Genomic DNA, 26,287 nt, shown 5'->3' with positions numbered 1-26,287 from the left:
GCTGGGCCAGGCCTAGAGCAGCTGATGTGGAGGAAGAATGAGCAGTCAGCCGCACCAATGACACCTCTCCAACCACCAAAGCCCCTGCATAGGGAAGGATGGGTGGACAGACACAGCTGGCCTTCACTTCCCTGCTGTCACCTGGGCTGACTGGAGAGAGGAAAGAGCTCTGGACTCAACTAACTTGTTACCTTTGGAGAATAAATACTCCAAGAGAGATGGGCACAGTGGTGCTCGCCTTTAGTCCCAGCACTCAGAAGGCAGAGGCAGGTGGATCTCTGTGAGTTCAAGGCTAGCCAGGTCTACAAAGCGAGTCCAGGACAGCCAAGGCGACACAGAGAAACCCTGTCTCTTAAAACAAAACAAAACAAACACAGAAACAAAAAACAAAAAGAAAACAACAACAACAACAAAAACCCAGTCAGTGCCAGTGTAGCTGCAAGATTTGGTGCGGGCCCCATTCACCTAGGGAAGGAGCTGCCCAAGCCTGAGGGAAGAGTTCGGGCGCCGTCCACAGCACTGAGAGGTGGCAGGAAGGCAAGCAGGCCTAGCTGAGCAGGGTGCCCTGCTCCTGGGCCTGTGTTAGGCTGTCCTTGCGGTGCAGGTGGTGTACTCCCATTCTCTTGGGACTGCGCTGGGGGCGGCTGGAACTGGGGGGTGGCCATGCCCTGCCATCAGTGTGGGAAGGGCTAGGTCCTTCCGCTGGGCCCTCTTTATCAGGCAGCAGGCTCTGGCGCTCTTCCTCAGGGCTGACAGGCAGGTTCAGCATTTCCTCTTCCTCTTCATGGGAAAAGCCAGAGTCAAGCTCTGTTGGCAGCAAACGTCCACTCTCACAGTGTGGGGAAGGTGACGGCGCTTCAGAGAGGCTCGGGGAGAAGTGCAGCTGCAGCTCAGGGAGGGCATCTCGTCCAAAGGCTGTGCGCTGGACCACAGCAGCAGGTGGCGGGGTGCGGTCCACAAATGCACGCTGCCAACTGGCCAGCAGGTCCTCCTCAGAGCTGGCAGAGCTAGCTGGGGCACTCAATGCTGAGGGAGCTGGACTAAGCTGGTGATGGGGTGAGCCTTGGGCTGAGGCAGGGTTGCTAGGCACTGAGCTGCGGTGGACTCGCTCACTTCCTTCGTCCACCAGGCTCAAGGAGATGGCCTGTCTGGTGGCGTAAGTACAGTTGGGTAGGGGGCTGTTTCGAGGAATTCGAATCTTGTCCTCAGAGAACTCTATCACTTTCCTACCAGGGTACAATGGGTGTGGTGGAGATGGGGTAGGGTAGGGACTCAACTTCTCAATGGCTGGCAGGGGCAGCTCCTCCTCTGGGGAGCCCCCTGTAGTACTCACTGAGCAGCATTCCCCATTGGGTTGTGGAGAGGGACTGCCAGGGGCGGGGGAGCTGGCTGAGTCACCTGGAGCATCTCCACTCATGTCCACGTGCACGAATACATCCTCAGCCAAGGGCCGCCCAGCACTGCCTGACTGGGCTGAGTTAAGCAGGAGAGACTCGGGCTTCTCCAACACCCGGGCAATGACTGAGGTAGGCACCACAGCCCCTGGGGCTGGGCTGGAAGAAGGGCTTGGGCTGGCAGCCTCTTGACCATTCCGCAGATGTTTCCGAACCATGTCCTGTAGCTCACAGGGTAGCTAGGGTAAGAGAAGGGAAGAGACATGAATGAGCCCTGCTGAGCACAGCTTCACCCACAGCAAAGACACTGGCCACTGTGTCCTAGTAAACCCTCAATGCTCAGCTCTTAAGCCTCTACACAACCTCCCTTCCCATAGGGGAAAATTGGTAAACTAACACAAAGTTAGCCAGATCTATTGCAAAGATAAGTGCACACTGAAGCATCTATTTTCCTTCTCAGGTGCCTTGCACCAAAACCAGACTTGGAGAACTGTACCACCTCCAGACACTGCAAGTGCCTGCAGCTCTCAAGCCAGTGAGCTTGGGTTCAAGGCTTAGAGTCAGATGCTTTGCCCCTAAGAGAGATGAGATCAGATGGGCTTTCTTTTCTTTTTTCTTTTTTTTTTTTTTTTAAGATTTATTTATTATTACGTATACAGTGCTCTGCCTGCATGTACACCTAAAGGCCAGAAGAGGGCATTAGATCACATTATAGATAGTTGTGAGCCACCATGTGGTTGCTGGGAATTGAACTCAGGACCTCTGGAAGAGCAGTCTGTGCTCTTAACCACTGAGCCATCTCTCCAGCCCCAGATGGGCTTTCTTAATACTCATGGCTACTAGCTCTGGCCACCCCTTCTTCCTGCACGGGCTCCTCAGACGGCAGAGTACCTTACAGAGCCGGCCCCAACACCAGTAATGGACGCTCAGCAGCACCCAGGAACTCAGCAGGGGGCAAAAGGAAGGACTCGTGGACTGGGGAGTCAGAGGAACTGGACAATGTCCTGAAAGGCCGGATGGTGCTGGGCAGGTGTGTCACTCACATCAGCAAATTTATGGTTCCGGAAGTGGGACTTGTTGCATTTGAGGAGCTGCACGGCCAAGTTGCAGTCCAGCCGGTACCGTTCCTGGACACAAGGACACACTTAATAGCCAGCCCAGTCCCCAGGGTCCAGGGTGTAGCCAAGCTGAGGTGGCACATACATTGAGCTCTTCCAGCTTATTGATGGTGTTCTTTGCATCCAGTAGCTTGTTGGTCAGCTCCACAATCTCCCAGTCCAGCGTCTTCCTGTCCATCTCCGCCTTCTTGATCTGAGGCACAGACTTATGGTAAACCCAGCCCAGACCCCAGCCAGCCCTCTCCTCGTCCACCACCTCCTAGCCCAGAAACATAAAGGCCACAGGTGCTAGGGCAGCCAAGGCAGACAGAGCAAACAAATGACAACAGACAGAAGGAGACTCGGCATTTCTCCTGCTCTGCAGGTTGTCCGTGAGAGGGAGCTTTCTGAGTAGGAACTACTGGCACGGACCCCAGGGCGGAGGCAGTCTAAGAACTAGCCATCCTTGGAGGGGCTCCAGGCACCACACAAGGCACTGACATCTCAGAGGCAGTAACTACAGCTAGGGACTGAAGCCTCTGTGAGCAGCTGTTTCCAGGATCAGGCTAGGAGTGGGGCACCTATGACATTAACTGGATGGGCAGGGAGGGAGCTGCAGGATGAAAAGCAGGCTTCTGATCTTCAGCTCTTTAACATGTACCTACGGCCTGGGCCTGCTGCCCCTGCAGCTGGGAGAACTGGGAACGCTCTGAGGGATAGCAATCAGTGCCTCTGCCTGAGCAGTAAGCAGAAGCCCAGCTCTAGTTCTCTCCCAGGAGGGAGGCACTGTGAGCCTCACAGTGACAGGAGAAGAGTGGATGTGCTCAAGAGGCAGAGGGAAACAGGCAGGGGCCCACAACCCCTGAACGGACCAAGGAGGCCAGGAGCAGGGAAAACAAACTCAGACGCAACTGCAAAAATCCAGCTGTGGCTAAGAGAGGCCTGAGAGGAGATGCAGCAGCGGCGGTGGCGGCATGAGGGGCAGACGAGGAGAGAAGAGAACAGTGTGAGCATTAAGACAGTCCCGCCTGGCAGAGCACACTGCGGTCCCCTCCCCACCAGTCCTGCCCTCCCCTCCCCAAGCCCCAGGGTAAATGGCATCCCCCTGGCAAGTCCTGGCCCATGCTCTGCTGTATGTGAGCACAGTGCCAGCCAGACTGCCCTTCCTGGCACAGTACCAGTGTGTGCAGCTTGTCCTCCAGCTCCTGGTTGGCCCGCTGGGAAGCTGTGTAGCTGTTCTGCAGCCTGGAAAAGGACACAGGCAGAGAGTGCTGGTCAAGTCCTGCTCTTCAGGCCCTACCAGCCGTGCTCTACAGGGCAATCTGAGACAGGCCCTCTCCTTCCAATGTCTGGGCTTCTAATAGGATCAGGTGGGATCTGAGGCTCTTCCAGCCAACCTCCTAGGAATGGGGAAATGCTCCCATGGATAGTAGACACTTGGCCCTTGTCCCCACACCTGCGGAATTTGTCCTTGAATTTCTCCAGCTCCTCTCGGCTCTGGCCTAACTCCAGTTCCAGGCAGTCTTGCCCTATTTCCAGCTCCCGCTCCAAGGCCTCAGTGCGTCTGGTGGCCGAGGCCAGGCGTCGGCGAAGTTCTTCATTCTCCTGCTGCAAAAGCCTGGGGTGGGAGGCAGGGGGCCATTAAAGACAGCTAACCCTAGAGCTCCAGACAGGACCGAAAAAGAAGAGGACAGGTAAGTGGGTCCCTTTAGCCTCAGGCTAGCTAAGGAGACGTGATACCTAGGCCCTCTGGCCTCGAGAAGCATAGCGTGAAAGGGGAGTGCATGGTGTAGAACATACCATACTGCCCCCGCCCCCGCCCCGCCCCAACACAGAAGAATACTAGGCCAAAAGGGCAGAGCTCCCAGCCGGTCTATGGTTACCACCCATGCCAGCAGGCCACCAAGCCCCGCAGCTCTAGTTTCCCCCCTTCACAATCAGGCTCCTCCATTATTAATCTCGTGGGAATCCAGGCCAGCAGTACTGTCCTCTAGGAGGCCTCACATGGCTGACAGGACATTAAGAGGAAGCAGGCACCAGTGGGTTACTCTACTTTGTGGAACCAGGAGCTGGGCAGGGGCTCTTTGCAAGGTCAGGCCTTTAGCCCACGGTTCAAGGAAACCCTTTTCCCAGGCAGAGCATGTACAGCATGAGCCTAAAACATCCCAGGCAGTCATTAGCTCTGCTGAGCGCGAGTTCCATGGCTGCATGTGGCCGAGGAAGGCTGTGGATGCCGCCCAACACAAATCATAAACTTACTGACAACTAGCATTTTTTTTTCTTTTTTGCAATTTTCGTTTGTTTTGTAATACAAGTGTATGGGTCTTGAGTATGAATAACTGGAGGTCACAACATTGGGCCACAATGTTAAAATTGGAAGCCTGGTAGTACCAATAGGCTAGCAGGGAGTGAGAAGGGGCCCAATGCACAGGACAGTGATGGGTAGCCAATACTCACTTCATCCTCTCTGCGTCAGTCAGGGGCTCCTGGACAAAAAAAAAAAAAAGGAAAAGTTTGAAAGTCGGCTCCAGACCACAGGTCTCCTAGTCGGCTTGCACTCCAAACAGCCCTGAAAAAGGCTAAGTCATACAAGAGAGCCACAGGGCCCTCTGGAGACATCTGGATAAGCTTACAATACCCTCTCCCACGCCAACCTGAAAACTCTAGAACCTCTTCCAACATCTACCCTTAATCCTAAAGCCATCTTCAAAGTGGACCGGGTACTCATGTCACCTGTCCCCAAGAAGAAAGCACCTTTCAGCTGTCTGCCAAGCTCCTCACAAGCATGGCACTTACTTTCTAGAGAAGTGAGGAAGCCAAACCAAACTACAAAAGTTCTGAGTTGACAGAGCCCTCTCAGGCCTACAGAGAAGGATGGGCAGGATCAAGGCCCTGGAGGCTGAGGAGGAAAGACTGAACGGCTGAAGAGCCTCTGGGGAACCAAATACTAAGGGGCTTTCAGGTTGGCGAGTGTTTGTTTGCAGACAGGTTCTCATTCATACAGGCTAGGCCGAACTCAAACTCACCAAGTAACCGAAGGTGACCTTGAACTCCTAATCTGCCTCCATTTTCTAACTTTGTACCACCAAACCATTTTGTGTCTCCCTTTGAACCCCCTGCCCCAACTTCCCTAAGCTCCTACAATGGCCATGACCCAAGGCCAGAGCCCAGCAACCAGAGCAGGCCCAAGCCATAGAGAGCAGCCACACAGAGGACTATCTGAGATGTCTACTGCAGGCCATGAGGAAGCCAGTGAGGCACATGGCTCAGACCACAGACTCAGAGCTGGGTCACTGGCTGACCCTACTCAGCAATGCACTGCTGAAGGCTTCATCTCATTCAACCTTTGTTCCCTCAAGTACAAACCAGGGCACCAAGCAAAGCACGTAAGACCTCGGAGTTTTATCTCATGCTCCCTGAAGTGAAATGAGTAAGTCCTGGCATTTTCTCTGTAGACTATCCGTCCACAGGAGGCCACGACACACCTGATGCTCAACACCAGAGCCTATGCTGTGTGTGCTCTGTGCACTGGGGGATTGGGTGAGGAGGTGTTGGTGCACTGGAGTGGGGAGGGAGGTGCTGAGTAAACCACTCATTCTCACTGGAATGAGGGAAGACAGCCAAACTGGAGTGTCTGGTAGTTGACCATAGGCTTCCTAAGAGCAAGCCTAACAAGGTTCCTGCAAGATAGTATGAAGTCATCACGATAGCTAAACAATGGAGAACTGGAGGAAGGGCTGGGCTTCAGAGGGACAACAGAGAACAGCAGCTGTGCTGCGAAGCAGTCAGAGCCCCCCACCACATCCTTAGGTCCCCCACAGAGGCGAAGGCTGAATGCCTTTCCTCCACCAGAGACCTGGAGTCTAGCCTCCCACAGTTTGGGCAGGACAGTACTGCAGCGTGTGAGACCATTCTGCTGCGCTGTGAAGACTAAGTTTCCTGGCATGTGAGTGCACAGGCAGCCCCCACCAGTGCTGCTACAGCTGTATCAGCAATGTGAGTCTCTCGCCTTAACACGTGACCAGCATCTCACGCCTGAGAATCCAGCTGACAGTTGCCTTCAGGGACCTGCTTCTGCCAGCCAGGGCCAGATACTAGTCTTGCTTACCTCTTGCTCAAGCTGGGACACAGGGATTTCCAGGCGCAGCTCTCGATGCTCTGGAGGTGCCTTACGGTAAGGTTTCTTAGCAGGGGCAGCACTGGTCATTCTGGAAGGCTGTGGGCTTGTCTACCTGCGAAGAGAAGCCAAAGACTCGGGCTCAAAGAAGTAGTTAAGAGGCTTTCAAGGGCCGCTGAGATGGCTAAGTGGGAAAAGGCGCTTACCGCTGCTGACCAGCTAACCGCTATCCTCAGAACCCACATGGGAGAAGGAAGAACCGACTCCCACAGGCTGTCCCTTACTCTATAGTACTGTGGCACACACACACCTGTGCCCACCACTTCCTCACACACACAAAATAAACTAAGAGAAAAAATTCTGGCTGGGGAGTGGTGGCGCACGCCTTTAATCCCAGCACTCAGGAGGCAGAGGCAGGCAGATCTCTGTGAGTTCGAGGCCAGCCTGGTCTACAAAGTGAGTCCAGGACAGAGAAACCCTGTCTCAAAAAGCCAAGAGAAGAGCCGGGCGTGGTGGCGCACGCCTTTAATCCCAGCACTCGGGAGGCAGAGGCAGGCGGATCACTGTGAGTTCGAGGCCAGCCTGGACTACAAAGCGAGTCCAGGGCAGCCAAGGCTACACCGAGAGACCCTGTCTCGAAAAAAACCAAAAAAAAAAAAAAAAAAAAAAAAAGCCAAGAGAAGAAAAACAGATGATCAGGGATGCGTACAGACACCACAGCACAGGCGGATGGACCTAGGCCACTCCTGCGTCACTGGAACAGCTGGACTTTGGTGTATCAGGCCTGATGATGAGGGGCGTGCTGGAGATGAGAGCGAGAATCCAGCAGAGAACATAAAGGAGGAAAAGGCAGACCCCAGAGGCTGGGCCCATGATGACATGCGGTGGGGTGGGGAGCCTTTCTCAAGAGCAGCCCACACTATCCCTTGTGGCCACAGAGAGCTGCAAAGCATCAGTTTCCCTCAACTCTAAGCTGAGGGTAAAAGCAGCAGCAGCTCCATAGGCTACTGTGAAGGCTGCATCAGTCAGGAAGGGTCAGATTAGGCTGACATAGTGGTGCACACTTCAGTCAAAGCACTCAGAAGGTGGAGACTGGTGGCCTCTGTGAGCCACCTCTGTGAGCCTGAGGCCTGGTCTACAGTAAGTTTTAGAACTACACACTGGAATCCTGCCCCAATAAGCAAGCAAAGGCGGGGGGGGGGGGGGGGGGGGAATACCAGTGACACACTTATAATCTCAAGCACTAGGGAGGCAGAGGCAAGTGGGTCCTAAATTTGATGCCAGCCTAGGCTACATAGCAAGACTGTTTAAAATAAAAATAGTACCTAGCACTTAGGTAATATTAAGTTCTAGTTTGCTTTCCATAAATTATGAATAATCTCATAAGTTTGAGAATATTGGCCCAATCCAGGCTCCTAGGTGAGGGTCTCCAAGCTTGCGAGCACTCCCTGGACACTGCCAACAAAAGCCATGGCCCCTGGCTAGTTCCCACCAAAAGAGAGCACCTATATGGCTCCTTACCCGCCAGCCTTCCAGAGAAGAACCAAGTGGGGAATATAGGCCTCATTGGGACATACCGTCTTTTCGCTGGCAGCTCCCTCTGTTCTGCTGTCCTGGAGTTAGCCTTCGGCTCTCCACATCCCACGGCCCCTCCACTTCCTCTAGCCAAGAGCTCCTGAAACCAGAGAAGGGAAGAAAATGGAAACCAGGTGTCATCTGCCTGCCTGTCCAGTATGGGACCTGAAAGGCTCCCAGAAAGCAGAGAGATCACAGGACAGTGGGTTTTAGGAGAAAGCGGCAGAGGCAGGAGGACCAGTAGTCTGATAGTGGTTTGCATTACACAGTGAAACCAATTCAAAAGAAAGAAAGAAAGAAGAAAGCAAACAACTGACACAGAGCCCCTGCCTTTCTCTGGACAACACTTGTGTCTGTATATGGGCACTCACTGTGTCAACTTGGGGACAGAGCCCATTCTGGAGCAGGCCTGGCACTAGTCTTACTGCTACTTCCTATGTGTCCTACTCATCCCCTGGGCTTCAGAGCGAAGAAACAGCTAGGAAACTCCAGGAACACAGATTGCAAATGAGCAAGATGATGATGGCGCTGGAGAATGGCCCTAGTAATGGCTGCACAAGGAGCCCAGAGACCATCTGTGTACAACGGTGGCCAATAAACCCGGCAGTGAGCAAAGGCAGGCCCAACAAAGGACACCCAAAGCTCAGCAACTTACAGCACTGATTCTTAGTCAGGGACTGACTCCAAGTGACAACTAGAAAATGCCTAGAGATATTTTTAGTTTTCAAAATCTGCAGAGGGAGAGGTACCAGTGGGTCAAGGCCAGGCCATCGACTAATCATCCTACCACACAGGGCAGCTACTGTAACAAAAGAGCTGGCAAGCAAAGCATCAACAGTGCTGAGGCTGAGGAGTACTGATACATAAAGCACAGCAGTGGGCTGGCAGGATGGCTCACCAGGTAGAGATGCTCTCTGCCAAGCCTGATGACCCACGCTTGATCTGTGGGACTCACATGGTGGCAGAGAGAACTGACTCCCACAGGTGGTCCTCTGACCTCCACATGTGCACTGTGGCAAGCATGTGACACACACACACACACACACACACACACACACACACACACACACGCAAAATAAATGAATGTAATAGAGCCAGGGCTACTCCGGCAAACTGTCGCTGGTGCCTGGGTAACTTGCTTCCCCATGCACAAGCCTGCTCTACACTTATGCACATGGCTGGGCCAAGTGACCTGCCAAGTGCCCTCAGCTTCTTGGGAGTCTGAGAAGCACCTGTAATAAGCTGGGTGGCAGCATGGGGGCAGCAGCCACCACAGTGATCAGTGGAAACAGTAACCCTAGGTGGCTTTCTGAGAAGGGAGGGGTGGGGGGGAAACCAACAAGTTCTTCCCATCCCCATCAACCCAAACAGAGCTGGGGGCTGAAGGCAGCCTTACCGGCTAAAGCATGTGTTTCCACTGTTGGGACATGCCCTGGCCATGACTCTTGTCACATTCCAGCATGGCCTGGAGCGACAGGGTGGGGAAGCAGGAGTAGTCTCTCTCCTCTATAAGGTCCCTGGCTTGTGTCTGGGGGAGAGCTTGGTGTAGTAAAGCCGCCAGTCTCCGCCCCTTTGACAGGAGGCAGAACGTGTCCCCACAGGGCACAAGCAGCACGTTGTCAGGCTGACTCCCTGCACAGGAATCTGGGAGGGCCAGAAAGGACAGCACATTCCTGGGGTAAGGGGAACAAACAAGATACAAGCACAGGTTCTCTGTGGCTGTCCTCCTGGAGGAGGAGCACAACCAGAGGGATTCCGTGGCCTGAGGGAGAGGCCCAGGTACAGGTACAAACCAGCACAGGCCCTAACAGTCAAAGGTGTATGGGGGGGGCGGGAACAGATGGGTAGTGGAGCTTCTAGAATCTGATGGCTAAGCTCCCAGGAGCTGGCCTTCTCCCCACAGAAGCCAGCCCTCTATGACCTTCCTGTTTCCTCCCCAGAAGGTGGAGGAACCTTCACTCTGAGGCTCCTGGTGTGCTTTTTCCCCTCCAAACTCAGTCTCTTTTATTTTTTTTTTAATAATTTATTTTATTTTTATTGTATATGCATTGGTGTTTTGCCTGCGTGTATGTCTGTGTGAGGGTGTCAGATCTTGGAGTTACAGACAGTTGTGAGCTGCCATGTGGGTGCTGGGAATTGAACCCAGGTCCTTTGGAAGAGCAGTCAGTGCTCTTAACCGCTGAGCCATCTCTCCAGCCCCTCAGTCTCTTTTTTACATACCTATCCCAATTCCTGCCAAGCTCACTGTCTCTTCTAGGTACCAGGGCACTTGTGAAAATAGTGGGCAGACAGGGCAGACACAGACACATTCTCGTACCTGGTAACACTATCTGTGGGCAGAGCTGCCTCACTGAGCACCACATCCTATAGCTTGCCCTGCCTTGCCCTGCCAGTAAGTCCTGGCTGTAGCTATAAGCATGGTTTGTTTTTTTTTATTCTCCAGCTTCTCTGAGGCTGGAAGCAATCTGGGTCTGCTGAGTTGGGGGATGATGTGGGTGTGGCAAGGAAACAGTAAATGCAGACACTGACTCTAAGGATGAAGGTGGGGATGAAAGGTGACTTCTATAAGTATCACAATTTGGGAACCTGCTGGGCTTCTCAATCCTAGCCCCCAAAGTCCCTACCGCATGTCCATAAATACCAGAGCATGTTGGGATACCTAGGCCTTTGCTTCAATTCCCAAAACATACTTACTGACTTCCCTGGACCCAACCTATAATGGAAAGCTCTGGACAAACAATGGGCCTGGACTAGAGAGCAGACCTGGGAAGAGTGAGGAACAGCTGCAACTGGTGAGTTAGAAGGTATCAGAAAAGTTACACAAGAAACCTCAACTATCAGTGGCAGCCTCCACTGAGCACAACTCTTTACCTAAATATTTTCCAATCTGGGAGACTCCTAACCCTGTGCTGAGAAGAAAAGGTCCCCTAGGCCACCATAAGCAAGCCACTGCCAAGGTGGCCTATCGGGCCTCATGGCCCCTAGCTACCAGGTAGATTCTTTTGGAGGAAGACCTGGCCATGAGGAGACAAGAATTCCACTGCCAACTACCTGGGCCCTAGGAGGCGGGGTCAGACGACTCAGGACGGGGCTAGCAGCTTGTATGCTGGGTCTGTATGAAAAGAGCTGTGCCCAGGTGGGGCCTCTGGCTGAGCCAGCATGGGCTGGCCCAGATGACCCTGCAGTGGGAGACACCGAAATACCGAGGCAGGAGCAGAAGGGGCTCTGCTCGCCCTCACCGCCCCTACCCCACCCTAGCGAGCCCTCTGCTACATAGCATTCATTCTTCACAACTCGAAATGAGTTCAGAAGAAAAGACTACCTCCTATCTACCGAGGAGGTGGGTGATAGCCTGCTAACTGCCATGTTGCAATCTGCCAGTCAATGCAGCCGCCTGTTGCCACCTGCCCTGGATTAAATACCTTCTCCCTGATTACAGCCCATGGGGCACGATTAGCTGCCTTCAGAGAACAAAGTCTACTTTTATTAGAAATGGGACTCAGCACGCACAGAGGACCTGCACTGCGAAGCACTGAGCAGCAGAGCAGAGCGCAGACAGATAAGACACAGGGCACCTGACTAGAAGCAGGCTCCCTAGTGCCAACTCCTCAAAGGAGAACACTCTACCCAGGACATGGGACTCACATCTGTGCCCTTTTGGGGTGGGTATGGCCAGGGGTTTCCACTGATGCCAGAGATGGATGGGTAAAGAAACCTGTTCAGATCCTGGGTCGCTCCAACTACTACCCTTGTTCTTCTTCCAGCAAGGAGTATTCCCAAGGGTAATGTCCTTTGTCCTTTGTCCTTTGCAAATGGGCAAACAGAAACCCAAAAGCCTGGAATGTCTTATTTCCTTCTGCCATTATCCTGAGATCTACGTAAGGCCAGGCAAGGTCAAGGGGGCAGAAGATGAAGTTCTAAGACTCCGAGATCATGCTACCCCTATCCCTGGTACAGAAGAGGGGACAGGACAGAATCCAAGATGACTGTTGCTCCTTGTCTTTTCTCACGTCAGCCTCCCCCGTCAGAAGCCTCCTCCAGCTCCCCAGGCTCTACACAGTCAGTGTAGACACGCCAACTGACCCAGATCAGCATCTTACCCACCCAGACCATCTCCCCACTGTCCATGTCACCAACACCTCCTTTAGGGAAGGATGTCATTTATCTGGACTCAGATTATTGTGAAACCTACTGATGAGGTCTGCTCACAGCCAATGAACTGAAGTTAGTGAGGGGCCTTGAGGGAGCCAACGAACCCCACCTTTTAAATCAGCGTGGGGCCACACTATGAGACCCTTATAGTTTTTCAAGTTCACAATGCGTCCAGGGGACATCAGGAATCCCTGTTGCCTTCTAATGAAGGAAAAGCCCAGCCCTTCTTCAGAAGACAGTGAGTTATGTATAAAGACTTAATTCCTTGGGAACCTACAGGATATAAATAGATAATAAAACAAACACCAGCCCTTCTAAAAGCCCCCATCAGCCCACACAGGAAACAAGGAACCTCCTTAACTTTCTTGAGCCACATGCCTTGGATATCCAATTCCTGGCCTCTGCAACCCATGGAAGCTACACATCACAGGGCAGGCAACACACATGCCATGCAAGCCTAGATGGTTCTGAAGCTTCTGAAATCCAGCCTCCACCGAAAGCCTCCAAACACAAAAGCAAACACAAATGACGCAGCGCAGCCCTGAGAACTGCCCACGAAGATCCATCCTTCCACGCTACAGAATAGCCCGTCCACCCTGCATGTTGAAGAGACCAGTCCTTAGCACTATGAGCGATCCTACCAAAGCTGGATCTAGCCTTCCCACTGCACTCCTACCCCCTTCTCACTTGCCTCAGCCCCGAGTTTCCGGCGTGCAGCTGTTCCTGAGGTACATGACCGAAGCCCTCAGCAATCCTGGGCGCGTGGCAGGCAGGCAGCCAGCAGCTCACAGGGTGGGGCCTGGGCAAAGGTGCTGTTCTGGGATGATGAGTAGAGTAGAAAATGCCAGTCTGTGCCCAGACCAGCCCTGCCGCCCCTCCAATAACTACATATGCCTCTGGGCCACACAACCTCACCCTCTTGGGACAAGCTGCCTGTAGCTCTGACCTGGCCCCCTGCCTACACTAAGCTGAATACACTGACAGGACCCTGAAGGCCAAAAGGGAGAGGATTAATCTAACCAGAGTAATTGTGAGGCCTCAGAACCAGTGCTGGTGACCTGTGAGAACACCTTGTCTATCCACCTGGCCTCTCATCAGGCAAACATGTGACAGAAACCAAGGGGCAAAAGACTACTGATGGTGATCCAAGCAAACCAACTCTCCCCCAACAAAGGGAGGGCCCAAAAGTCCCCAAGCCCACGACCAATCTCTTTAGACTCTATGCCTTCTCCTAAGGAGAAAAAGAGAGCAGTGGCCCTGTCCAGCATTTCCTTTTGCTTTTCCAGTCAGAGCCACACCCAAATCCCCTTCAGCTTGCTAACTCCCTGCTCAATTTCTTAGGGCCCTGGCGCCTACATTCCCCTCATATTCACACACGCCTTCCGACCCTATAGCCATGCCCTGTCTTCTTCCTCTCAGCCCACAGGAACAGAATCTGCCTGGAGTGCTTGCAAGGCTCAAGGCTCAAGGCTAGCCTCCCCTGCAGAGCCTGGGGACATGGTTTATGTAAAGAGCTACCTGTTGGACCACGGGAGAACAAGGCAACTGCTCTTCCTACGATTGTCCAAGCATGGAGGAGAGGGCCTAGAGCAGCAGCTCCTGCATGCCAGGCAACACTCACCAATCTCCCACTGAGGCCAGGACCTTTCCTGGCCCTGAAAGAGTCCAAAGCCAGGTCCTGCCCTGTCTAGCTGAGGCATCCTTCCCAGTTCAAGGCTAAAGTCCACCTGACACTCCAAGTGGAAACGGGGCCAAACCCCACCTCCCAGAGCAGTGGTGACCAGCAGGAACTGCACATCACACAGATTCCTCAATCTGGCATTCAGCTGACTTCTCTGTCTGACCAAGAAGTCTCCAGAGCCAAGCCAAAGTAAGCCTCAATCTCCCAAGCAGGAAGAGAACCTCACTTCCTATTCTGAGTAAGAATAATGGGGGAACCATTCACACTCATCCTCTTGGCAAGTGGAGGAAAACTATCTGGGGTCTAGAAGGAATGTCTATTTCTATCCTACCTCCACCTATCTGTCTCTGAGGCAAAGAAATGGAAATAGCATGGTAACTGAGGGAGCGTCTCCAATTCCATGTTGCTAAAAGCATGGACCAGAACAGAAACACCAACCAGTTCTGTTTTGTGGGAGACGGGGGTATACAGTATGAAAGAGGGGGACAGGCAGGGAGTCCTGACGCAGGCCTCTCTCTTCTGGCCATGAAGGGTATAGCTGTTTGAATGAGACTGGCCCCCTTGGGAGGGCTGAAGTGCTGTGGCCTTGTCTACTGAAGGTGGGCATCGTGGTTTCAAATGACTCCCACCATTCCTAATTTCTATCTGTTTATGTCTCTGTCTCTCCCTCTCTCCCTTCCCCTCAAGGCTGTGGGTCAAGATGTGAGCTCTCAGCTGCTGTTTCACTCCATCATCATAGACTCTAACCCTCGGAAAATGTAGGCCAAACTAAACACTTTCTTTTCTAAATTGCCTTGGTCATGAAGTTTTACACAGAAACCGAAAAGTAACTAGGACAAAGGAGGTGTATCCCCGCCCACATTAGGGAAAAGAGGAAAGGAAGGGACTCAGAAAGCAGAGGTGGCAAGACTGAGGGGAGGAGGCAGCCCACCTAGGAGAAGGGTAGGAGAGACACAGCTGGTGGCACGCCAGGGCAGGTTAGCTAGCCAAGGTCAGACTCACAGGGTTAGTGTCTTCTCCCCAGCCAGGCAGCTCCCCTGGTCAGTGGTGTTAGCAACAGACTCATAGTAGACGCCCTCCAGGCACTCCATATAAACAGACAGTTTGGTGCGTGAGCAGCCCAACTCTGGAGCTGCAAAGAGAGAGCACAGAAGAAGACAAAGCTGCAGGACCCCTCAGCACACAGCATACTCTTCTACAGGGGAAAGCACTCCTGGGGAAGACCAATACCCCACCTTTCCAACAGTGAGTCCGCGTACTAACCCACACAACAAGGCTCTGTGGCTGGTCAAGAGAAGGCAGCTATTGTGGAAGGCGGCTCCATGTCTCCCTAGTTCCCAAACACGCTGCCTGGCTGCGCCAGGACTCTGAACACCAGTTTATAAGAACAACCCCCACACAGCTGCAGCTGACACCCAACCAGGCCTATGCCAAAAGAGTGTATTCTACCACCTCCCACGGACTCTGAGGGAAAGAACTGTAAGAGACTAGCTGGGGGTCAGAGGCTGTGACAAGAGCTGATCAGAGCACGCAGTACAATGCAGCAGTGTGTGACCTAGCTCAGAGCTGGGCCAGGCAAGGGACAGGTGGCACCCTGCCACTTTACCGTTTCTACAAGGCCAGACAGATGGCACTTCCCAGAGAGCCCTCAGAGGACCCCACGAAGATAAACAGCCCAGCACACCTCCCCAGCTGCTAACAGAACCCTAGTCCTCCAGTTTAGCAAGCCAAGAAGCACCACCAACAAACACCTTCCCAAAGCCTACAGGGACATCCTGAGGAGGTCAGTGCCAGCCACAAGAGAGGAATCTCCCAAGATGTGACCCTGGAGCAGTAGGACAGGAAATTCGCTTCCAAAATATCAGGAAAGGGCAGAAAGGTCCCCAGTCCCGCTTGAGAACCCTGCAAGGAGCAGTGGCTAACAAAATGGAAGTAGAGTCTACATGCTGCCTCCACATGTGGGTCTGGCAGTCAGCCCAGCTGCCCAGAACACTGAAGGATGACATATTCAAGGCCAGCCTGGGCAACTTAGACACTGCCTCAAAAGGGGGGGAGGGGTTTGGAGTGGGGAGCAGATCTAGCTCAGTGATAGGGTGTTTGGCTAGCATGTGCAAGACTCTAGGTTTATCCTCCAGTACGGTACCACAGAAATAAAAGTGGCAATGGGTTCCCAAACTGCCTCCTGAGACTCCCATATTGCTGACTACTGCTCCTGAGCTTTAAAAAAAAAAAAGCCAACACAGGGGCTGGAGAGATGGCTCAGAGGTTAAGAGCACTGTCGCACTTCCAGAGGTCCTGAATTCAATATGGTGGCTCACAACCATCTATACTGCCCTCTTCTGGATGCAGGTGTACATGCAGATAGAGCACTCACATACTTAAAATATTGAGGGGAAAAAAAAAGCCAACACAACTGACTGTGGAGAAAAGGTAATGGTCTAGGATGGCGGTTCTCAATCCTCCTAATGCTGTAACCCTTTCATACAGTTCCTCATGCTGTGGTGACCCCCAGCCATAAAATACTTTTGTTGCTACTTCCTAACTATAATATTGCTACTGTTGTGACTCATGATGTAAATATCCATATCCATGCCTTCGAATGTTCTCATTTGACCCCCACAAATGAGTTTCAACCCACGGTTGAGAATCACTGGTCATTAAGAAATCTAAATGTATATGTAAATGTATATGTATAAATCTAAATCTAAATGTATATGTAAAATAAAGAAAATAATAAAAAAAATAAAAATAAATTTTTAAATTAAAAAAAAAAGAAAGCTAAATCTAGCTGAGCATGGTGGGGCATGCATTTACTCTCAGCACTTGGGAGGCAGAGGCAGGAGGATTGCTGTGAGTTCAAGGCCAGACTGGTCTACAAAAGCAAGTCCAGGATAGCCAGGACTGTTACACAGAGAAACTGTCTCAAAAGACCGAAAGAAAGAAAGAAAGAAAGAAAGAAAGAAAGAAAGAAAGAAAGAGAGAGAAAGAGAAAGCAAGCTGAATCTTCCTAAAGGCCTTGATCTTTGTCACAGACGAGGTAGAAAGCCTGGTCAATGACAGGCAGCTTTCAGAACCCTCACCCCCAACAACTCCAAAACAACAGCTAAGTGTGGTTTGCTTTCTCCCCCCTCCCCACTTTTTTATTTATTTATTTATTTATTTATTAATTTATTCTTGTTACATCTCAATGTTTATCCCATTCCTTGTACCCTCCCATTCTTCCCTCCCTCCCATTTTCCCGTTATTCCCCTCCCCTATGACTGTTCCTGAAGGGGATTACCTCCCCCTGTATATGCTCATAGGGTATCAAGTCTCTTCTTGGCTACCTGCTGTCCTTCCTCTGAGTGCCACCAGGTCTCCCCCTCCACGCAGTAGCCTTTAATCCCAGCACACAGGAGGCAGAGGCAGATGAATCCATGAGCTGGAGGCCAACAGGGTCTACATGGTGAATTCCAGGGCAGTCAGATCTAATCTAGCCTGGGGTGTAGACTGAGACTTTAATCTGAAAAAGAAGGAGAGGAAGAAGAAGAAGAAAAAGAGGAGGAGGAGGAGGAGGAAGGAGAAAGTCCTAAAACTGCCAAGGTCTTACAGGGGCGAGCTCATCTACTTTAACCTACTCAGGAAGATGGGCTGGGGCACACAGCAACCGGCGCTGCTCAGCACTTTTGCATAGGACCTAATGTTTGCCTTCATATAAGCAGCCTTAGACTTAGATCTTCCCTCTAGCAGAGGGAAGATGGGTTCACAGTGACTCAGTGTGGCACATGCTTCGAGATCACAGAGGACAAGCATCTGGCTCAGGCAGGGCTGGGGCCATACAAGACTGCCCTTCAGAGAACTAGGAGCTCTTCCTCATTTGATCGCAGGCTCATGCTGCAGTGCCTCGCATACAGCTCAAATCTCTAAAACAAATTTCCTTTGGTATTTGTTGAGAACTGGTACTTTAAAGTCTATTCCCTTCAACTGCAGTAGGAAAAAAAAGTGCAAAGACTAGATGGTGACTCAGCCACCATTTCGGAAGAAGATCAGGGGTGAGCCTGTGGCACAAGACCAAGGCCCTAAGATCACAGGGGCCTGGAAGTCTGGCTTACTCAATAGCTGCATACATACCTCTGGTTTCCCCTGAAATGTTTCAGTCCCTAAGACACTTGAGAGCATGGGTCCCAAAGCACTGTGCTGGCTGGTTTGTTAACTTGACACAAGCTAGAGCTATCAAAGAGAAGGGAGCCACAATTAACAAAATGTCTCTTGCCAGGCAGTGGTGGCACATGCCTTTAATCCCAGCACTTGGGAGGCAGAGGCAGGATTGCTATGAGTTCAAGGCCAGCCTGGTCTACAAAGTGAGTCCAGGACAGTCAAGGCCACACAGAGAAACCCTGTCTCAAAAAACAAAACAAAACAACAACAATAAAAAGTCTCTCAGCCTGGTAGTGGTGGTGCACACCTTAATCCCAGCATTTGGGAGGCAGAGGCAGGAGGATCTCCATGAGTCCCAGGCCAGCCTGGACTACAGAGTGAGTTCCAGGACAGCCAGAGCTGTTATACAGAGAAACCCTGGAAGAAAGAAAGAAAGAAAGAAAGAAAGGAAGGAAGGAAGGAAAGAGGGAGAAAGAAAGAAAGAAAGAAAGAAAGAAAGAAAGAAAGAAAAAGAAAGAAAGAAAGAAAGAAAACGTCTAAGACTGGGCTGTGGGCAAGCCTGTAGGGCATTTACTTAATTAGTGATTGACATGCTTTTGGTGATGAACTGTCGCATGGAACTGTGAGTGAATTAGCCCTTACAGGGAGGAGAGGAGAGCAGGGAAGGCATGCACCAGTCAGGGTAGCTGACACCTATGATCCAGGCACTCAGCAAAAAGGCAGGACACATCTGAAGTCATTCTGGGCTACAAAGCAAGATCCTGGGTTTGTTTTCTTAAGGGGGTGGGGAGAAAACAAAGAAGTTAGGTCATGGTAGATGGTGACATTATAGACTAAATGCAGTGTACAAGCCAAAGGAACTAAGTAAATGGATGACTGCAATAGGCAGGGAGCAGTGGGAATTTTGGAGCCATGAAGAACACAACACATAAAGTATCATGGCAGTGACTTAGGCTAATAGGCTGTGCTGGCTTTTGTTTTGTTTTTGCTAACTTACACAAGCTAGTGTCATCTGGGAAGAGGGTCCCTTAATTAAGAAAAATGCCTTATCAGACTGGCCTGTAGGCAAGTCTGTGGGTCCACTTTTTTTTCTAATGTAGCCCAGGCTGGCCTCTAACTTGTGATCCTCCTGCCTCTGCCTCCTTCAGCAAATCCTACCAGTGTGCCCAACCACAACCAGTGGGGGATCACTTTCTGATTAATAAATGATGCAGAAGGGCCCAGCCCACCGTGGACAGCAGACTTACCAAGCAATGGGAGCAAACCATAGTAAGAATGGGTGTCCCCATGATGTCTCTTTGGTTCTTGCTCTAGCCTCCCTCAATGATGGATTTTAACACTGAAGTTTAAAAGAAATAAACCCTTTCCTAACTAAGTCACGTTTGGTCAGTGTTTTCTCACGGCCACAGAAAGCAAATCAGAACAAGGGTTATGCTTAGGTCAATGCCAGAATGCAAGGTACTTTTCTGCATGCCTAGGTAAACAGGAGAAACTTTAAATCAAATAGGAGAGAAGCACAGTGTTTCTAAAGGCATAGGGTGAGTTTCTGTCTTGGAGACAAAGCCCTACTATATAGGTCAGGCTTTTCTGGAAGTCAAATCTCCTGCCTTGGTATCAGAGTGCCAGGATTCTTGGTTCACCACCATGCTGAGCTAGGGCAGAATTTTACTAGGAAAGCGTTTTAACAGCAGCGTGGGAGACTGAAGCAGGAGAGAATACTTAAACACTTCATTCATCCTACACGACCACAGCACTTTACGTACCCCCCTTACCCCAAGTGCTAGAAATACAACAGTGTGGTTCTCAGCGCAGTCCTGTAAGAATCAGATAAAACAAACCAGGCAAAGTCAGTACCAGAGTCAAGTACAGAAGAAAGGGACACAGAGTCCTTAAGAAAGGTGCATTTAAGACAAGGTCTGACAGACAAAAAAGAACCCTAAAGGGAGCAAGGAGAGGGGCCAGAAATGCAGGCAACAGCATCTGTGTCTGCCAAGGCCCAGAAGCTAGGAAGGATGAGCTAAGCCCACATGGCAGCTAAGCAGCTGATCCACCAGGTGCTGTGCACAGGCCCTTAACACCAACATTCAGGAGGCCAAGACAGACAGCTTTCTGTGAGTTCCAGGGGATTCAATGCTGCATAGTGAGACCTTGCCTAAAAGAACAAAACAAAACCTGACACTGCCCTCTTCTGGTCTCTGAGGGTATCTGCACTCAATGTGCGCCACACACACATACATACATACATACATACATACATACATACATACATACATGCACGTACGCACGCACACATGCACGCACTTTAAAAAATCTTCAGAAAAATAAAAGCCTATCCAGAGGGCACAAACACTCAGCTTATCAGGAGGTTCTTCAAATGTGGTGAGGAGACAACAAAGGGAAGAGATTTGAACATAATACTCAAACACTGGCATTTCAAGAGAAAACTGATTTATACAATGGTAAGGCAGGAGAACTGGTTTAAAACCCTCCAGCCTTCCCGTGCAATCTGGTTATTCAATAAGATGTAACCTGAACACAGCAAGTCCACAGATTTCTGCAACACAAAGGTATACTGGATTAAGGTAACGAGTCGCAGCATGTCTTGACTGCTGCACAAATCAAGTCAAGACCAAGTCTGTTACCCTGGGATGTGTAGCTTCTCAGACAATGTGGGAGGGGAATAAGAATGCCAGGGGCCACAACAAATAGAAATGTTCATTATGGGGCCAGGCCAGAGTTCTCAGAGGGAAAGCCCACAGACCTGGGCCTCCAAGTCCCCTAAAATCCGGTATACACCAGACACGTGCCTTCTGGAAGGGTGGAGAGTCACTCACTGAGGAGAAGATAGGCCCTGAGGGTGTGCTAAATAGACAGAACATGACTCAGACGGAGGCGGAGAGTTGTCCACCCAGGGCACAGGGTGCCAGTTAGTCAAGCCTGGCGCTGGCCTCTGCCCTCAGGCGGCAGGCTGCCCCTGCCTGGCTAACGGAGCAGAGACTCACACCCCTGCACCAGGGCCTTCACCAGGCAAAACAGCGTCAGGACAGGAACATCTGTTTTCCATTTCCACCAAATGCTGAGAGGAAGGAGCTATTTAAAATGTCACCTATTTTTTCCTGTACGTAGGTTGCTATTTTTAAACGAATGATTATAGTCTATGAACTTAATACTGTGGTTGTTTTATCTCCTCATGGCAGTGATCAGAATCAAACACTAGCCTTACTGTTTCTGTCAACATTAACACAAAGGAGCACATCCCTCTTTAAAGCACGCTTGAGTGCTACGGTGTTTTGATATGTAGCCATGGCTAGCCTGGACTCCCAAGGCCATCCTCCTGCCTGCCTCTGGCCAGGGTTACACTACCATGCCTGAGTTAAAATGGATCCCAATGTCAGTCTGGTCACTTTAAAAAGGCCCAAGGTTTTGTTTTTGTTTTTAAATATTTATGTATATATGTATATATGTATTTTGTGTACATGAATGCTCTGTCTTCATGAACACCAGAAGAGGGCATCAGATCACATTATAGATGGTTGTGAGCCACCATGTGGTTGCTGAGAGTTGAACTCAGGACCTCTGAAAGAGCAGCTAGTGCTCTTTAACCATTGAGCCATCTCTCCAGCCCCAAGGCTCAAGGTTTTGCAAAGGGTAGTCACAGTGAAATTCCTCAGCACTGTCTCTGCTTTCCATATTATTTCTAAGAATAAACAGAGGGCTGAGATGAAGAGCTAAGTCCGAGAAAAGAATACCAAATAGCCAACACATGTTTCCCACGGGTGTAGATCTAACCAACAAGACAGACAAACATGCTGGGAGTCAGTCAAATAGACAAGAGATATAGATCACCTCTGGGCATATTTAAAGGCTGACTGCACTGTATATACCACTTACGAAGCTGAGACAAAAGGATGGATTTAAAAGCCCAGTAGGTGCTGGGGACTCAGTTCAGTGGCAGAGCACATGCCTAGCACATGTGAAGCCCAAGGTTCCAGAACCACCTAACAATGAGGCAGGTGTTCAGGAGGCTGTGCCTCCCTGGGCCAGACCAAAAAAGTTAACTTTACATTAATGCAAATATTTGGGTGGGTAGGGGCTGGAGAGCTATCTTAGCAGTTAAGAGAATGTACTGTTCTTCCAGAGGACCTGAGTTCAGTTCCCAGCCCCACACCGGTGCTTCACAACCATAGGTAACACTACTTCTGGATGGTCCTACACCTCTACCTTCCAAGGGCACTTGCACTCACATACACACACACACACAGAGACACACGACTAAAAATAAAATAAGTTCTGTTTTTTTTTTAAATAGTCAGTGTCTCACTATGTAGCTCTGGCTGGCCTGGAACTTGCTAAGTAGACCAGGCTGGCCTCAAACTCACAGAGATCCAACTGCCTCTACCTCTTGAATACTAAGAATAAAGGTATACACTACTATGCCTGGCCCCAAAATAATTTTTTAAATTACATTTTAAAAACAAACAAATCAGCTCATTCAAATGCTGAAGCCAGGTATTCTGAGTTCTCAGGCTTTAGGGCTTCACCACTCACTAACTGAGGACCTCTGAACAATGACTCAACAACTCTACTTCATTTCTTCATCTGTAAAATAGGATGGTAACAGTATCTTCTTCACATAGCTAGTGCATGCACAGTGCTTCCAGCAGCACCAGACACCAAGAATGCCTTCACTGCTCTCACTCTCAGCAGCCAAGACAAAACTCCCACCCTCTCAGCATACACAGCCTGCCCAGCTTCATCCAGACAATCCTATCATCAAAAGGCGCCACTGTTTCTTTGGCTCATGAGGCTGGCAGGCCACCAGTACAAACCCTTCAGAGGTCACAGGGTTAATGGCAAGGCATAGGGCAGTGCTTAGATAATACTCATCAAGCGCCGGGCGGGGTGGGATTGGAGCACATTCATGGATGAATTTATGACAACCCCATGAAACCGGCGCTCTTTCCATCTCCAATGAGCAATGAGAAACTGTGGTGCATACAACTATGCAAATAAAAAAGGCCAAACAGTTACAGATGGGGTCCAACTAGCAACCTCTCTGTGGCAGCTTTAGTTCCTCTGTTTTCTTTTTGAAACAGGTCTCACATAGCCCAGGCCAACCTTAAACACATTATGGAACTTGAAGTCCATCTTGAACTCCCAATCCTTCTCAAATGCTGTAGTTCCCAGTGTGTACCAGCTTCAGATTTCTTAGCTACACAATGCACTCTTCTTCTTTCCTCTTTCTTTTCTTGGAAACAGGGTGTATGTAGATAAGGCTGGCCTCAAACTCCCAATCCTCTGTCCTCGGCCGTCTCAGTGCTGGGATTATAAGTGTATGCTACCACACAGTTCTAGCTGAGTACAATCCCCAAGGAATCACATACACAAATTCTCTTTAGGGGGGGGGAGGGTTCCCACACTTCTAGAAAGAAATTTACAGCTGAATCCCATCAGGTCTTCAGAAACCTGGGAACACTGAAGCTGAACTAGTGACACTGATTTCAGGTGGTCTCTCGGGAGTTAGCTGGTGGAGCGAGGATGTGTGCAATGAACAAGACATGGCTGGTGAGTCTCTAGAACAAGTCAGACTTCTTAATCCAATCATCACACACATGCAGGTCCCAAAACAGCCTTCAATATAAAGCCTGATCCCACTGGGCAGAATGCTGCACTCCCAGAAGTTCAGGTGGAAGGATCACTTCAGCCCAGGAGACTACGTCTAGCCACGGCAACATAGCAGGACCACTTCAATCAATAAATAAGGCTGGAGAGATGGCTCAGTGGTTAAGGGCACTGGCTGTAAACTCACGTTCAAGTCCCAGTACCCACATGGCAGCTCATGACTGTCAGTAATTCCAGTTCCAGGGGATCTGACACTCTCACACAGACATACATGGAGGCAGAACACCAATATTATTATTATAAATAAATAAATAAAACTGACCAGTCACTCATGCCTCTAAGCCCAGGAACTGGGAGGAGACAAATCAAGAAAAGAAATGCCCCAAGTTCAAGACCAGCCTGGCTTCCAAGCCAGACTGGTACAGAGTGAGGCTGTCTTAAAGAAACAAACTAACTGGGGGCTGGAGAGATGGCTCTAGAGTTAAGAGTGGTTACTGCTCTTGTAGACAACCAGGGTTTAATTCCCAGAATCCATATGGCAGCTCATAGCTGACTGAAAATCCAGGGTATCTGATGCTCCCTTCCGATGTCTGAGAGCTCCTGCACACGCGTGGTACACAGACATACACTCAAGCACACACAAACCCATAAAAATTAAATAGGGGCTGGAGAAATGGCTTAGTAGTTAAGGCCATTGGCTGCTATTCTGGAAGACATGGGTTCCATTCCCAGTACCTACACGGCATCTTATACCACCTGTAACTCTAGTTCAAAGGGATCTGATAACCTCTTCTGGTGTCCAAAGGCACCAGGCACACATGTGGCATACAGACATATCTACAGGCAAAACACTCACAAATATAAAATAGTTTAGTTAAAATATTTAAACCAGGCATTGTATTTAGTTATTTAGTATTTAGTATTATTTAGTATTGTATTTAGGTATTTTGTTAAAATATTAAAGCCACGCCTTCAACCCCAGCACTCAGGAGGCAGAGACAGGTGGATCGGTGTGAGTTCGAGGCCAACCTGGTCTACAAAGCGAGTCCAAGACAGGCAAGGCTAACACAGAAAGACCATGGGGGCGGGGGGGGGAAGCGGGGGGAGGCAGGCAGACGCAATTAGTTATCTATTGAGTTCAACCAGCTTGGTCTACATAAAGAGTTCTAGGCCAGCTAGGGCTATACAGTGAGACTCTGACTCAAAATACTAAAAACAACAACAACAAAAACCCCAACTGTCATAAGCTGGCTCCCAACTCTACCTTTGCCTCAGACAGCACTGTAATCACATTCTGCTTTCAGACCTCTTTCCCTCCACCAGCAAGCCCACTATGTGGAAGGCTGTATTTAAAGTGATTGCTTTTTCTTTTTTAAAATGTGATGCATTGAGCCTATACAAAGGATGAAGAGAACATTATCAGAAAAGGCCAAGTCCCATCATTTGTCCTGCCTTTATATGACTGGCCCAACAGCACAGCGACAACAACAATTTATTGGGTGACAGGGATGGAGAATATCCAAATTTTACCCAAACACACTGGCCTCTTCCCACGTAAGCTCATCTGGGTTTCTTTCTATGCCCATCCTATCTTTCCCTCAGCTGGGACACAGCTCCCGGAGCCATACCAAAGGAACACTAACGACATTTTCTTTCCAAAAGCAGACTTGCAACAAGAGTTGCCAGCAGTTGCTCTCTTATGACTTCCCACCCATCTGCCACCCACAAAAGGTGTCCATCTAGGCAGACTGTCCAACTGACAGTGTGAAGGGGCAATGGAAGAAGAAATGGTGCATAAGTGCTTTCTGACAAGAATGTGTTAAGCTACTTTTAGCCTGGTCTACATAGTGAGTTCCAGGCCAGAGCTACACTGCGAGACCCTATTTCCAGAAGAAAGAAAGAAAGATACAAATGGTACATACATAGAACGAATACTTTAAGTCTAATCTCTACTTGCCGAGAGTTGTTTATACAGATGAAGGCAAGCAAAACTCAATTCTACACCAGCTCCCAAAAGGAAGCCGTCGATCCAACCAAAACATCAACTTGAGGATCACAGTCAAAAGACAAACTCTATAGACGAGCAACCTTCTCGGATTGGCTCATGGACCCTCTCCCGGGGGAGAATGCCACTCAGAAACCTGTCTCTGGAGACCATCTTACCCGCTCTGGGGTTGGGCTGGGGAAGTCGCTACCTCTTCTTTCCAAGCAGGCAATGTGATCTCTTCCAGTCCCTGGGGCCCCTGAGTCTTCGGCTGAAATTGGGGGTAAACGTTGCTATAGGAGCTATGGATAAGGCTAATCTAAACCTGGAAGAGGGTCCTTTGAGTGGCTTCGGTCCCCTCCTTGGGAGGGAGACCCGTCCCACATGCTCCCGAACTCCCCCCCCCCCCCCTTTTCCTCCTACAATGACCTTTTCTCCTCCCCCTGGCCTGAGGGAGTCAGGCCTCTCGGTCCCACGCTCCAGGCTTTACTCAGAGAGAAGAAATTCTTTTTCAATTCGTGAGTGACT

At 50.3% G+C, this 26,287-nt stretch overlaps 1 protein-coding gene across 1 annotated transcript; it reads right to left on the bottom strand.

The window, feature by feature from the left end:
- Positions 1-364: 364 nt before the first annotated feature.
- Tjap1 (tight junction associated protein 1) lies at positions 365-26,147 on the bottom strand. Its single transcript, XM_051152888.1, has 10 exons — positions 25,939-26,147; positions 8,186-8,283; positions 6,600-6,723; positions 4,949-4,977; positions 3,948-4,109; positions 3,670-3,736; positions 3,404-3,433; positions 2,598-2,705; positions 2,438-2,521; positions 365-1,633 (listed from the first exon to the last, which is right to left on the bottom strand). Exons 3-10 carry the CDS (start codon positions 6,696-6,698, stop codon positions 548-550), a joined length of 1,665 nt encoding a protein of 554 aa, XP_051008845.1. The 5' UTR covers positions 6,699-6,723; positions 8,186-8,283; positions 25,939-26,147; the 3' UTR covers positions 365-547.
- Between the last annotated feature and the right edge of the window lie 140 nt (positions 26,148-26,287).

This window comes from Acomys russatus, chromosome 11 (assembly GCF_903995435.1).
Source record: "Acomys russatus chromosome 11, mAcoRus1.1, whole genome shotgun sequence".
Taxonomy (NCBI): domain Eukaryota; kingdom Metazoa; phylum Chordata; class Mammalia; order Rodentia; family Muridae; genus Acomys; species Acomys russatus.
The sequence above is the reverse complement of the archived record's forward strand: the minus strand, read 5'-3'. Positions and strand labels throughout refer to the sequence as shown.